Below are 14302 nucleotides of genomic sequence, written 5' to 3'. Positions count from 1 at the left end.
AGTCAGCTGACCAAGGCCAGTTGCAGCATCGCCACAGGTCTTTTATTGCGGTGAAGACATACCCTTTGATTTCGCAGTTGTGTCCAGCTGGGTGAGTTATGTCAGCATAGCTGTAGCAGAATAATTTTTAACTTTGTTTAATTAAATTGGTCTTGTGTTATTGATACTGCTCCACCACGTGTGCTGAGATTATAGTTTTGAGTTTGAGGATTTTCACTGGCTCCTTGGTGAATAAATGCTGGTACATATTAAGCACTGTGCTTGCTCACTTGCTTCATGTTCTTTTTCTTTCATATGTAAATACAACATTTACAAGTTAATAGAAAACTTGGAGGTCCATTTGTGGAGTTTAGGAGATGCAGAGTGCACCTTTGCTAAACCCCCTGAAAATGAAAAGATGTGGTGTGATGGGGGGCCCTGTTTGTTGAGGGTGGCTGCCCCCCTTGGCACCCCATCACACAGTCATCTGGACTCCTTGGGGGATGGTCCTCAGTGAGGTCACAGGACCCCTGGTGACGCAGAGTGAACAAAACAGGCTATGGCCCCTGAGCCTCCTAGCTGGGGCAGGCAACAGCAATTGGGGTTCTGACCCTCTGGGCAGGGCAGAGCAAACAGTTTGTAGCCCTTGGCGAGGCAGAGCAAACAAAATAGTCTATGGCCTCTAAGCCTCCTGGCTGGAGCAGGCAAACAGCCACTGAGGGTTCTGACTCTCTGGGCGGGACAGAGCAAACATACAGTAGCCACCCCCCCTCCAAGCAAGGAGCAGGGGGTGGGGGAACCAGGGTCCACTCCACTCCACTGGGTTCTGACCCAGAGCACTATGAAGCTGGGAAATTCCCCATGATGGGATTAAGCATCAGTTTATACTACATTCACTGGGTCACTTCCTATCACAAGCTGCATCTCATCATCTCCCCGGCTGGCAGCGGCTCAGCATCCCTGTCAATCTCTGTGGTCATTTGGTTGCTCGCAGTTTATTCCGAGTCTGTCGTTCCCACTGCTTAGGGAGTCTCTGGTTTCTCTGCTGGAGCTTGTGATGTGTGTCCTTCCTCCTCAACCAGCCCAGACTGAGCTGGGCTGTCTCCTTTTATCTGTCCTTTCCACCTGGAGCATGCACAGCAGGGGTGAGAAGGCATGTGATCGGCCCACAGTGATTGGTCTGTCCCCATTGGCCCAGTGTGGGGTTGGGGCATTTGTTCAAAATTTGTTCAGTGGTTTGAAGTCTGTATATTTGCACTGTGGGGAACCCTTGATGCTCCATTTGTGCATCAGGTGTGATCATTTTCCATGTAACGTTCTGATTTTTATGGTTTGTCCACAGTCTCCAGTGGAGCAAGAAACCAGGCAGTTCTACTTCGGGATAATCTGTGAGGTGCTTGTTGTTTACTTCAGAGCCTGCCCATTGCATCCACCAGGTATTTTCTGGGTTCAAGCTGGTGATAGAAGAGCTTCTCCAGCTGCCCAGAATGGTTCGTAAGGCTTAAGGAGAATGCGAGGTGAATGAATGAGGTTGTCATTCAATGGGAGATTTTGGTTAGTGAGAGCTTTCTTGTACTCCCATCTCTCTCCGGATGGTTGGAGGAAGGATGTTTGTGAGGATTGGAAGCCAGAGCAGTGGAGTGGACATGACAGTGCAAGTTACAAGTCCTAGAGCCACAATTACCTGGATATCGACAAGTTTGTGAGCGAACTTCTTCCCCAAACAGGTGCACAGTACTCAGCCATGGAATAAACTAAAGGTAACGTTGCTGTTCATAGTATTAGGTCATCACAACCCCAGCTACAACTGACTAGCTTTTGGGTGATATTGATGCAACTCTTTATTTTATGGCTCAGATGTTGACAGTTAAGACTGTGATTGGGAGTGACTCCTAGGTAGTGGGAGTTAGGATCGTGGGCTATCTCCTTGCTGCAGAAGTTTACGTTAAGCATCCTCTTAGCTTCAGAATTGCTGAGATGGAAAGCTGATGACATCAGTTTTGGTGGATTGGGTTTGAGCTGCCAGTACCGAATGTAATTTTCCATCCTCTTCAGATCAGTATTAAGGGTGTCTTCTGCTTCTTTGAGTACTGCGGCTGTGTCATTAGTGCCAGGTCGTCAACATAAATTAACTTGCAACATTTCATTTTGGGCACATCATAAGAAGATAAGAATGGCCATACTGGGTCAGACCAAAGGTCCATCCAGCTCAGTATCCTGTCTGCTGACAGTGAGCAATGCCAGGTGCCCCAGAGGGAGTGACCCTAACAGATAATGATCATGTGATCTCTCCCCTGCCATCCATCTCCACCCTCTGACAAACAGAGGCTAGGTACATCATTCCTTACCCATCCTGGCTAATAGCCATTAATGGACTTAACCTCCATTAATTTATCTAGTTCATAGAATCATAGAATATCAGGGTTGGAAGGGACCTCAGGAGGTCATCTAGTTCAACCCCCTGCTCAAAGCAGGACCAATTCCAAACTAAATCATCCCAACCAGGGCTTTGTCAAGCCTGATTTTAAAAACCTTTAGTTCTCTTTTAAACCCTGTTATAGGCTTAGCCTTCACAACCTCCTCAGGCAAGGAGTTCCACAGGTTGACTGTGTGCTGTGTGAAGAAGAACTTCCTTTTATTTGTTTTAAATCTGCTGCCCATCACACTTGTGTGTGTTTTTAAAAAGGGAAGTTGATAGTACCGATCCTTATTTGGGAGGCCATTGTGGACACTGTGCGTTTTGCTAACCTGACTTTCGAGATGACATGTAAGGTTCATTCCAAAAGCGTTGACCTAATGAGTCAAAATTTCTGGTCACACAGAGGCAGGTTGGATAGTTTCAGCAGTAGACCCCTGTGCCAGACAATGTTATAGGCTGAAGACAAGTCGACAAAAGCTGCGGCCTTTTCAAGCTTCCACTGAAAGCTGGCCTTGATATGCAGTCAGTACAAGCACTTGGTCACAGCATTCGCCCTGCCCTAAGACCTGTTCAAGGGGTGGGGGGGGAGTTGTGGTCTCCATGATGGTGGTCAGCCTCACCGGGTTTGCCTGCTCCAGTACTTTCTATGTTATACAGAGGAGGGAAATAAGGTGGTAGCTTGTGGATCAGCGGGCACCTTTTCTGGTTTGAAAAGGGTGATGACCTTTGATCATCTCTAAAATGTTAAAAATTGGCTGGTGTTGATGAGTTCTGTGGATAGTGCTGCTTTCTAGTCGTGCCCTTTTGGCCTGAGATATTCAAGGAAGTCTGGAAGAATGCCATCAGTGCCAGCTGCTTTTCCTGCTTTGGTGGTAGAGATGGCAGCATCAATCTTGGCTTGATTGACTGAGACTTGTAGAAGGGACGCTTTATGCACAGGATTCCTTGAGAGCTATTTCTCCTCTCAGTTTATTTGTTGGCTTACAGTCATCTTAGAATTTCTTAGTTGGAGGCTGGCAGTACTGTTACCAGAGACTTGAAATATATATGTGGGTTTGATGGTGCCGCTCCACCTCCACAGAATGGCCCATGCTATATGGCTTGAGTTTATGAAGTCTGTGGTCTCCACCATCTTTGTCCATCATTGTCGTGTAGAATCCAGTGATTGCAAGAGAACAGTGGCTATGTTTGGGTCACCAGACGCTTCATACTCCCTTTAGCGAGCATGGGATAAAGAAGCTCCTGTAACTATGGAGCATGGTCATCCTTGTGGCTTTAATAATAAGCTTTGTGAAGAGGTTGAAGTTTTCAGGCTTTGGAGGTATACTACTAATGGTGGGTTTTGTTTTGTTTTTATGGTGGAGGAGAAATCCAGGCAATCCACCCATCTTGGGTTCCAGCATGGAACTGGTACACTGGTAATGATGATGAGTTCAAGGCCAATTATACCGCCACTGGCAAGTGCTGATGGTGTGGGAAGGGGTCCAGGACAGTTCAAAATGCAATGAGTGGTGATTCACTATGATGAACATAAAACATAAAAACAGGTGTGGCTGGGTCATTAAACATATTGAAACTATTTCCCCATGTCAAGTATCCTCACACCTCTTTGTCAACTGTCTAAATGGGCCATCTTGATCATCACTACAAAAGATTTTTTCTCCTGCTGATAATAGCTCATCTTAATTAATTAGCCTCTTACTCCACTTTTTCATGTTCTGTGTGTGTGTGTGTGTATATCTTCTTACTATATGTTCCATTCTATGCATCCGATGAAGTGGGCTGTAGCCCACGAAAGCTTATGCTCAGATAAATTTCTTAGTCTTTAAAGTGCCACAAGTACTCCTGTTCTTTTTATAAATCAGGTGTGTGTTCTTTCTTCCATCGAGCTGAGCAGAAGGTACACTTTTTTGTTTTGCATCAGAAGGTACTGAGCCAGTGTGTACTCAGTGAGCCATTTGCTGACTATGTTGTTCATTGTTGTTCATGTTGGATGGTGGCATTTAAAATTGCCAAACAATGCAGATGGGTGTTGTGATTTTGATAAATTTGTTAGTCTCTCCACAAGTACTCCTTTTCTTTTTGCGGATACATGCTAACACGGCTGCCACTCTGAAACCTGACGTTATATATTGTCAGCTCACTGACTTGGATATCAATTGTGAAACTGTTGTCGGTAGTGCTTTGGCTATGTTTTTTTAATTTTGGCCTGATATAGGTGGCCATTCCGTGTTCTGGATGGCTTTGGTGGGAGAGAAGGATGTATCCTGGTATTTTGAGATGTACTGAGCCGCCTTGTGCAATGTGTGCTTCTTGCAGCATCAGGATGTTGATGTTGTTCTCCATCAGCAGCCTTGCGATGACATCAACCTTTGAACAAGATAGGCCTTGAACATTAAGTTCGCAAAGACAAATGAACTAGCCCTTTAGTCAAGTAGTGTAGCTCTTGAAAAAGTTGCTATTTTGACTGAGAAGTCAATGAATAATCATCAGTCTACAAAGTGGTGGCATTAGTTCATATACATAAATTAAAATGTACTTACCAGGGAAGACCACATGAAGGTTTCCACCGTTGCTCCCTTGCTTCATGTAAAGTCATGGCAAGAAACTGACAGAGAAACTTCACTAAATGTTTATTTTGTTTCTTCCACCATTTGAAACAGATTCTTGTCAGGTGGTGCGTCTTGAGCCAGGCTGAAGTTGTTGTGATAGAGGTCCATGGAAATGAATAAATAATACTTCTAATGAAAAGTGCCGTGTTGGCTTAAGGCTATACCATAAATGCTAAAGTCAAAACTTACATTAATGTCAGTAATGCAAGGTCATGCCCCTAAAGTGCAAATTCATTATCTTCAGTTACCCATTTTGAGCCATCAGGATCATACTTGCAGATAGTGTCTGATCAACTTTTTTTGCTCTTTGTTTTTTTTCTCTTTCTCATGTTAATGTAGATTGTGAGTTTACGTTGGCAGAATATTATGGAACTTTATCTCAGAGGACTCTTCTGCAGTTCTGTGTGTTAAGTTTTGGGTAGTGCAGCAGACAGTATATGTTGTATTCTGAAAAACTGTTCAGGATATATGCCACACAGAATGAGATGGTTTCATTGCATCCTTGACATGTACCAAGAGTGCTTTGGGAGTTGCTTTAGGAGTTCATTAACATGAACAGGAGCTGTAGTCAGTGCTGGAGGAAAGTATGGCTGGAATCTAAATTCTGTGTGCCAAAGCCACACAGCAAGAGAGTGGCCAAGCTAGGGTTATAACGCAGAAGTTCCTGGTTCAAACTTGGTCCACCAGAGCATCCAGTCTTTCCAAGAAAGGACACTGACAGTTCAAGACTGATCTTGTATGTATTGCTGATAACAGTGCTTACCAGTGTGAGAAGTCCCATAGACTTTTAAGTTTAGAAGATTGAGCCTTTAGTTTTGAACTGACGATGTGTGTTTTCTTGGAAAGGCAGTGTGTTCTGGTATCCAAGAATGTTAGATTTCTAATTCCAGCTCTTTCAGTGCGCTGCTGAATTTTTGGCTTGGGCAAGTCACTATAAATCCCATGCCTCAGTTTCTCTATCTGTAACATGGGGCTGAGACAGTATACAGCACTGTGAAAATAAGTTCAAAAGTATTCTAGATACTGCTCTTTCCGCTACACTGCATAATGGTTTTTCCTTGCCAGGACTGATTCCAAGGACCTTAAATCGAATTGTAGCTAGATATCTGGAAAAGTCATGAATGTACAACTGTAGTTTTTGTTCTCTTTGGAATCTTAATAATCCTTATAACCTTATGTAAGAAAGAAACTAAGTATAAGTAATTGGTGTGGACCAGTTCAAATCCTTCAGTGTCACACAGGGGACCCTCTGAGCATGAATTTTAAAATAGACTTGAACAGTGCATTCAGTAACTTTACCAATGGAATAAAGCTTTCAGATTTTCATAGAAAAAAGTTATCTATAACAGCAACCTTGCTACATAGCAAAACTTGATTTTGCTGTACATGTAGCAGCATAGTGTATTTTCTTAAGAGATAAGTAGGAGAGGCTATTTTCACAGGAAACTTGTTGACCTGTGTGTTGATACCAGCTATTCTTTATTACTGTTAAGTCAAATAACCTCTCATTCCCCTTCTGGTTTTTCTATGAATGAGTGATATGTGGAAATATCTCTGTAAGCAATGTGTAGCTTTATCCATCTGTTTTTCTTTCCAAATTTGTGCCAAATAACTAGAAGAAGCAAATCTCTTTAGTCTATAAAGCTAGTAAACTCAGTGGATTATAAGAATAGATTGTAAGACTATATTATAAGCATTTAATTGCAAAATTCAAGATGGAAACTAGCCAAGTCATACTGAAATATTGTAATCAAATGCAGATGTTGCAGTGCAATTTAAAGCATGTAAAAAACACACTTCCAAGTTGATAGGTGTCTTAAAAATAAATTACATAAATATTCGAAAAACAATTGAAATGTTCCTTTGTTCCCCTAAGTGGTAAGATCCCAAATTGATTATCAGAAACAGCTTTAGGATTGCACCTCAAAACATTTGGAGTAAACGAAGTTTCTCAATAAACATCTCAAAACATTAAAATTTATTTTATTGCTTTTTTAGCTACCAGACATATTTTATAAAATATATTTTTTGAAAATAGTCTTACTGATGCTTATTGATATCAATAAAATAACCAGGAATGCTTTTAGATTTAAATTTTTATATGTCAACAATATCTGTTGACCTCCTTACACCAACGGTTTTACTTTCTGACATCCAGGAACCAAAATAAAACAAGCTAGCTTTATTTATTTTACTTGTACACTTCAGAATAGTAGTCAATTGTCAGTTGCCACGCAGCTAAGAAGTTCTTTAGAGAAGTGGATAATTTCTAGGAAATTGTATATGCTATTTTCAGAAAATATTTATGTCCTATATGGATATTTCTTTGTATGGGTGGTTTTTTAAATGTCCTTCTAATTTCAGGTATTAACTATATTACTATACTGTACAGTATTATTCTGGATCATATGCAAATAATATGTTCAGCAGCAGTTTATTTTTAAGATCTCCATCCTGGATCAGTTAAATTCAGAATTAAAAATTCATATCCAATTGTCCTACATCATATGTAAGAAATAAAGCCTTCTATACTGTACCTATCCTGGAAGTAATGAACGGCTGGGAGATATTACTATCCAGAGGCCTGTGATCATTTCTCCTGGATTAACCTCCAGAAATGGTATTTTTGTTACTGTCTGAAAAAATAAAATGGGCTTGTGGATTTTTCATGATTTGGTGTGTACCTTGCATTCATTACAGAGAACTAATAATGAATGTTCTAAAGATCTTTAATATCCATCTGCAACAACCATGTATACTGATGACTCCTAAAATATTCAGTATTTTGGCAGTTTAACAGTATGGTTGTCTTCCAAATTCTTATTTTAATGAATAAAGTTGAAGTGATATGGAAGGCAACAGTAAAATCATTGCTTTTCTACTTACATATTTAAGTATGCTTTGGTGATATTATTAGCAGACAGCACTCTAAATATGTAATGTTCACTTTTGGATGACTTAATGGTATATCTTTTGTTCTAGCAGCTGATGAAATCGAATCTGGTGTCAGTGAATGTTATTAACTAATTCCTTTTTTTTGGTAGGTTATCTTGCAAGGGGATATCATTCTTCGTATGTAAAGAACATCTTTCTGAGTCACTGAATTTGGAATGTTACTTTACTTGTGAAACTGATGGAGGAATAGCCAGATCTCAGACTTCTACTCTGGAAGACTTTACAGGAAATACAAAATGTCGTCGAATAGGAGTCAGAACCCACATGGACTTAAACAGATTGGTCTTGACCAGATATGGGATGACCTTAGAGCTGGAATTCAACAGGTTTATACCAGACAAAGTATGGCAAAATCCAGATATATGGAACTCTACACGTATCCTTATACTAAAAAAAAAAAAAAAAAAAAAAGTTGGTAAATATTTTACTGTCAATTAAGAACTAAAATCACCTTATAACTTAGAGTAAGGTTTTTTTAAACTTTTGGTGATGTTTTATACTTTTTGTTTTTAAACTTCATTTTTGAAAAAGATTAGCCTTTCCCATTTCATTGTGACAAAAACAAGTAGAAAGACCGGTCACTGGTATAATAAAAATCATGAGTGAATGTGTTTAGCTTGATAAACGCTTGTCTTGAAAATATTTTTTTAATAATTGTACTTATTTGTAAAATGTCAAGTGGAATGCTTTTAATTTTTATAAGACAGCAGACACTTAAAGGTGATTTTTTTTTTTTAGTAGATAATGTTTACAAGGTGCACCAAATATTATCATTCCTCATTAATGATCAGTACAATGAAAACATTTTTTTCTTTCTACCCTTTTCACTTTGACATATTCGCTGCAAGGCTTTTTTGTAATGTTCAATTATCTACTTCAAAGTAGTGGAACAATTTTCTCTTGCAGTAGGCCTTGTCCAACCATAGGGTTAGCATCTTTCTCTGCAGAATACTGGAGTCAGTTTCAGAGCTTTCAATCTGGAAGAAGAAATAGCTCTGTGAATTTCTCTCTAGAATTACTGGCTTCCACTGAGATACCAATTGAAATTTTTGAGCAGCTCCTGGTCTAGTGATTGCTTTAATGTTTAGAAGGATTCTAAAACAGTGTGGTGTTCTTGTTTTCATGTTCATGTTGGCCTAATACTTGGAAGTTACATTCAAGGAAAATGTTCCTGCTCAGAGACTCTTCTGTCAGCTGTTGTTTTATAGTGGAGAAAGGCAAAAAACATCAGGAAGGTGTATGTCTCTGAAATCTTCAGGTCTTTAAGAGAAGGAAATGAGTCTTGTGAACACTTGAGGCACACAGATAATTTTCACAAAGGTCTGGAAAATGCCCTTTCTGCTTTGCAACCACCAGTTCACTCTTTTTACCCTCATAAGAATCTTGTATTTCTGCGGTAGGGCAAGTGCTTCATAACAAGAAAAGACTATCATGAAGTTTAGAGATAGCATAAAGAAAAATGTCATTTGGAAGTGAATGTGTTCTCTCCTAGTTTTTATTCTAATAATGTTACACTCCTTGATGAATTAAAATGGCAGTTTTAAACGGTTGGTAAGCAGATGGGCAAGATATCTCTAAATTCAGCTTTTTAAAATATTCTTGAAACTGTACTGGAGTTTCATAAATTGTGCATCTGTCAAATTGCAGTCCTGTTTGTAGGACTGTGTTGTGAACAGATGGGGACTTAGCTTCAAAACTTGAAGAGAGTGTGTGTGTTTTAGGGGATGAAGGATGGATGGACTGAAGGCTGTGTAATTAAGCAGTTCTCTAGATTTCATAAGAGGGGAGGATGATAAATTACATACATCAAATGTTCTTCAGATATACCTTCATAGAGTTCGCTCATAATAATCTTCTGAATTGTGACTTCAGATTCCAAATCAGTGGAAATAACCAATGTATTCTTTGTTGGAGTTTTACAGAGTGCTCTTTCAGTAATAGTTGGGAATGTGTTGAATTCTGGACTTGATGCATCAGGATCTGGTCTTAGAATTTTGAGAGCAGAGCAAGTAGGTTAACTTTTTTTAGCCCCAGATCTAGATGGAGCAGGCTGTATGTTGGGTGAATGAGGAAAAATCTACAACATTTAAATGAATGCTAGAAATATTAAGAAAGTGATGTGCAGTAGAACTTTTGCGAACCCTGAGATTCAACTGTATTCAGTTTCTAGTGTCTAAAAATCTCTTGAAATATATAGACTTGAGATCCTTCTTTTATAAGCCTATTACTTGAGTGGAAGGGAGAGAACCGATATGCTGGAGAGACCTATGTGTGATTTTACTCGTAGGTTTTTTATTTTTCCAAAGCAAATAGAGTGCAAGTAGTACAAAGTAAGTCATACTAGATCAGATATATTTAAAAATACAGTTTGAGGGTACTCTTTTCCCTGTTCTATATCTAGGTGTCTGGAAATACTAGGCGCCCACTGTGTGTTAGTGTTACTGCAGGTTAATGAAACAGAATCAGATAAGATATCTGAGATTCTCATAAATGCAAGATCTGAATTTACCCTTCAGAGGGTATCTGAGGTGTAAGATCCACTAAATTCAGATCTTAGTGCAATTCACTTTTTAACCTTTTGTATTACCTTACCTTTTGCCATTTTAAGGCAACATCACACTGTAGAATAGAGATAAAGTTGTTTATTACTACAGTAGCACTGGTTTGGTATAAAATTGGTTTGAGAACAGCTTCAATCTGTCCCACAGTTTTAAATTTCATTGAGCAAATAAGCATTGTGGGAAAGCTGTATGTTTCAAAGGAAAGATTTTTTTTTTTTTTTATTTTTACAAGATATCAGAAGTGGTTTTAAATTAAAAGGTGCTTGGTAGAGTATCAGTCAGATTACTCTTAAATACACTAAAGAAAACCTCCTCTTCTATGAAATATTTTATGTAGGAAAGGATTACACTTGAGGATATTACAGATGTTCATATTGTTCATTTGGTGAATCATGCCCTAACACAGTGATCATTACTTGGTATTAGGATCCATGTGGTATTAGGATACCAAGTGAATAACTTGGTATTAGGATCCATTAGTCTTGGAACCACTAAGAAGATCTGAAGAAGAGCTCTGTGTAAGCCCAAAAGCTTCTCTTTCACTAGCAGTAGCTCCAATAAAAGATATTCCTTCACCCACCTTGTCTCTCTAATATCCTAGGAGCTATGTGGCTACAACAGCACTGCCAGCAAAAATGAAAAGTAATTCAGCATTGTTCATCAGAACAAAGTAGTCAAAGGAACATCAGAATTTACACTTGAAACAGCCTCGTTTTTCCATTAATCAAGGAAATTCAATGTGTGCTCCCTTTTTGTCCAGCTCCCCAACCATGATATAAGTAATGGCACAAGCTCGATCTGCAGAGATGTGGGGTTTTTTGTTTCATTTCAAAAAGGACTAAAGTTTTTTAGAATATCTGCCTTTTACCATTGGTCTAAATTTAGATGGCCGTTACAATTCTGCTATCATTTTGAATCACCAAAACCTACGTAGTGAAGAGTGTTTGGGTGCCATATAGAGTAATAGTACCCTTAACTCTCTAGTGTAACAGTATCATCCTGAGCAACTGGGGTATCAGCTTCTAGGCAGAGGACATGTAGACAGCAACAGTGTGATCTAGTATTCACGTACTTAAAAAACACAAGAGATTTATGTTGGGTTTATAATGTGTTCAGCTGATTAAGGGGAAAATAAAATTGCTCTTTGAGTAGTGTCCCTGAGGGTGCTCCACTGCATGTGCACATGTGCCTCTTTGAGCTCTTGATCACAGATTTTTTTTCTACTAACAGTGCCCTGTGCCTCTCTGTGTCGGACACAGAGAAGGAAGATAGCAACCATCATCAAAAGTGGAACCACCCCTGCATGCATCCTCCCTCCCATATGCCACACCTCCCCCTCTCAGTGACCATACTGGGATCCCTGGACTGCTTACTGACAGCAGTTCTCCAGACCACCACCATCTCAAGGGGACACTAGGGTTGTTCAGTCCTCTTCTTCCCACAGCAGGAGATGTTTGAGGAACAGGAGGCCAGGCTACTCCTCAAACACTCATTCGTCCTCATCTCCAGATGATGCAGTTATGCGTCCTCCACTTTCTATGACAGACAGTTTTTTGGCAATTTCAAGATCTCATGTAGAGGGTAGCTGACACTCTTCAAGTTCCACTCAGAAAGGTCAGGGATTCAAAATGCAAGCCGTTGGATATTCTACAGTCAGCAAAATCCTCTAGGGTGGCATTACGCATCAAATGCCTACAGTAGTAGGCAAATACCTACTACTGTTCCACCAATGTGTAAAAGGGCAGATAAAAAGTGCGATGATCCCCCCTAAGGAATCTGATTTCTTGTTCTCCGACGCTCCACCTAACTCCCTAGTAGTGGATGTGGTAAATGAGCAGGGTAGGCAACACTTCTCAGGTCTGTTCCTCATGACGAGGACAAAAGAGACTGGATCTGTTTGGACAGAAGTCCTGTTCATCCTGAACTGCAGGTTGCTGATTGTGAACTAACAGGCTGTCATGGTCAAATACAATTGCACAAACTGCAGCATTGCTTAAACATATTGGAGTCTGAGATAAGTAGGGCTGCTATGTGGGCTTCAGTATGTACATTTTCCAAACGCTATGCTTTAATCTATGCCGTCAGAGCCAGTGCGGGTCTGGGTACTGCTCTACTATCTTCAGTTCTGGACTCGGTTCCAAAGCTCCCTCCCTCTGGGAAAACTGCTCAGAACTGATGTTACTGCACAATGTGAGTAACCTCTTTTTGTGTTCATTCTCTCCACCCTGTTTATCTGACTTGATCTATCTAAGTCACTTTCAGTGTCAGATCAGTAGTGTTTTTTCCAACAAAAAGGAAGTATTCTTACTGGCTAATTTATAGTCTCTGAGGAAACATGTCTGCTAATCTGACTAAAGTGGTGACCAAACAAAAAACAGATGGGTAAAACTTTCAAAAGCATCCAAGCCCTATTTTCAAGTTTACTTCCATAATAGAGAACTAATACACTGCCATAATTAATACAACATATACAGTAGTATTAATAAGTATTATTTTGCTAACCTCTCTATTTTGTCTGCTCCAAACACAGGATGAAAGTATGAATGATTGTCAGTAAATTGACTGATGAATAGAAATATCAGACGTTTTAAAATATTGCATTTCTTTTTGGAGTTCTGCCATAAATGTGCATTTTACTTTGGGTAAAAACATTTCTAAGTTTTCTTTTCTTCAAAATAGTGATTCTTCAATTTTCTGCATACTCTGCCATAAATCTTGTGGAATAACCTCACAATCTTCCACTTCCCTGCAGCACATTTCCATCTTCGTTTGTAAAACGTAGTCTGATGAGCGTTCTCAATGTTCTCATTTGAGCGTTCTCAAATGTAAATCTGGCTATTTTATATCTTTAAAATCTGTACTGTTTAAGCACTTACAAAAGCTATGCATTTGTAATAAATAACAATTCTGCTCATGGAGGTAGAACAATTAGCCTGCTTTAACCTTTTTCATTTGTTATGGGGAGAGATGGGAAGTGCACAATCTATAAAATATTCAATCAGGTAAGTGCCATTTGTGTTGATACTGGCATTTAAGAAATTCTAATGTGGTTTAGTTTAAAAAACACACAAACAAAAAAACAAGTTACCCATCTCATAAGAACATCCAAAACATTTGGTTAGTCAGTATTCCATGAAATGAATTTCTGTGTGAAATATACGTTAAAGGGAGCTGTCCAAATTTAGGATGATCTGAAATTTGCATAAACATTGTTCCAATAAACCCAATACTCCAAAAGCTGTTTGTTACACTAAAGTGTTCTGATTAACAATTCACAAATTACTTTTAACAAGGATTCCCCTGGTATTCTATTTTAATATTTAAATTTAGGAGATTTACAAAAGATCACGTTTTGTTACACCTCATTATCTACTGCGTAATCCTTTCCTTATTTGTAAATTTGTTTTACTGTGATTAAAATTTTCTTTCAGTCATTTTCAGCTTTACTCCTTGAAATCATTTTTCTTTTATCACTTCCTTTGACCTCTGTTAGAGCTAAATATTAGCATATCTGTGGGCAGAATTAGACTCATCTAGTGTTCTTCTGTTGAATGTAATTGCTTTACCTACTATACCAGCTGTAAATAAACACATCTACCTACCATTGTTAAGTAAAATAACAGTTAAATGCAGTGTATTTACAGTTTATAAACTTAAAATAACTTTTTTGTAACTTAAAATATAAAAACATGGTAAGTTAGTTTTTGTTTGTTTGTTTGTTTTGTTTTTTTGCAGGGGGGAAGGGAGGACAGGAGCGGGGATTGGCTTTGCTACAA

General features: G+C 39.1%; 1 protein-coding gene across 2 annotated transcripts in view; it reads left to right on the top strand.

Annotated features, from left to right (window-relative positions):
* CUL1 (cullin 1) overlaps window positions 1–14302 on the top strand; it is an 81632-nt gene that overhangs the window by 16134 nt on the left and 51196 nt on the right. For both annotated transcript variants that reach the window (XM_077810969.1, XM_077810970.1), the window contains exon 2: window positions 8055–8341. In XM_077810969.1, the coding sequence (XP_077667095.1) occupies window positions 8202–8341 (140 nt within the window). In that variant the 5' untranslated portion in view covers window positions 8055–8201. The remainder of the gene's footprint in view (window positions 1–8054; window positions 8342–14302) is intronic.

Source organism: Eretmochelys imbricata, chromosome 2 (assembly GCF_965152235.1).
Source record: "Eretmochelys imbricata isolate rEreImb1 chromosome 2, rEreImb1.hap1, whole genome shotgun sequence".
Taxonomy (NCBI): Eukaryota; Metazoa; Chordata; order Testudines; family Cheloniidae; genus Eretmochelys; species Eretmochelys imbricata.
The sequence above is the reverse complement of the archived record's forward strand: the minus strand, read 5'-3'. Positions and strand labels throughout refer to the sequence as shown.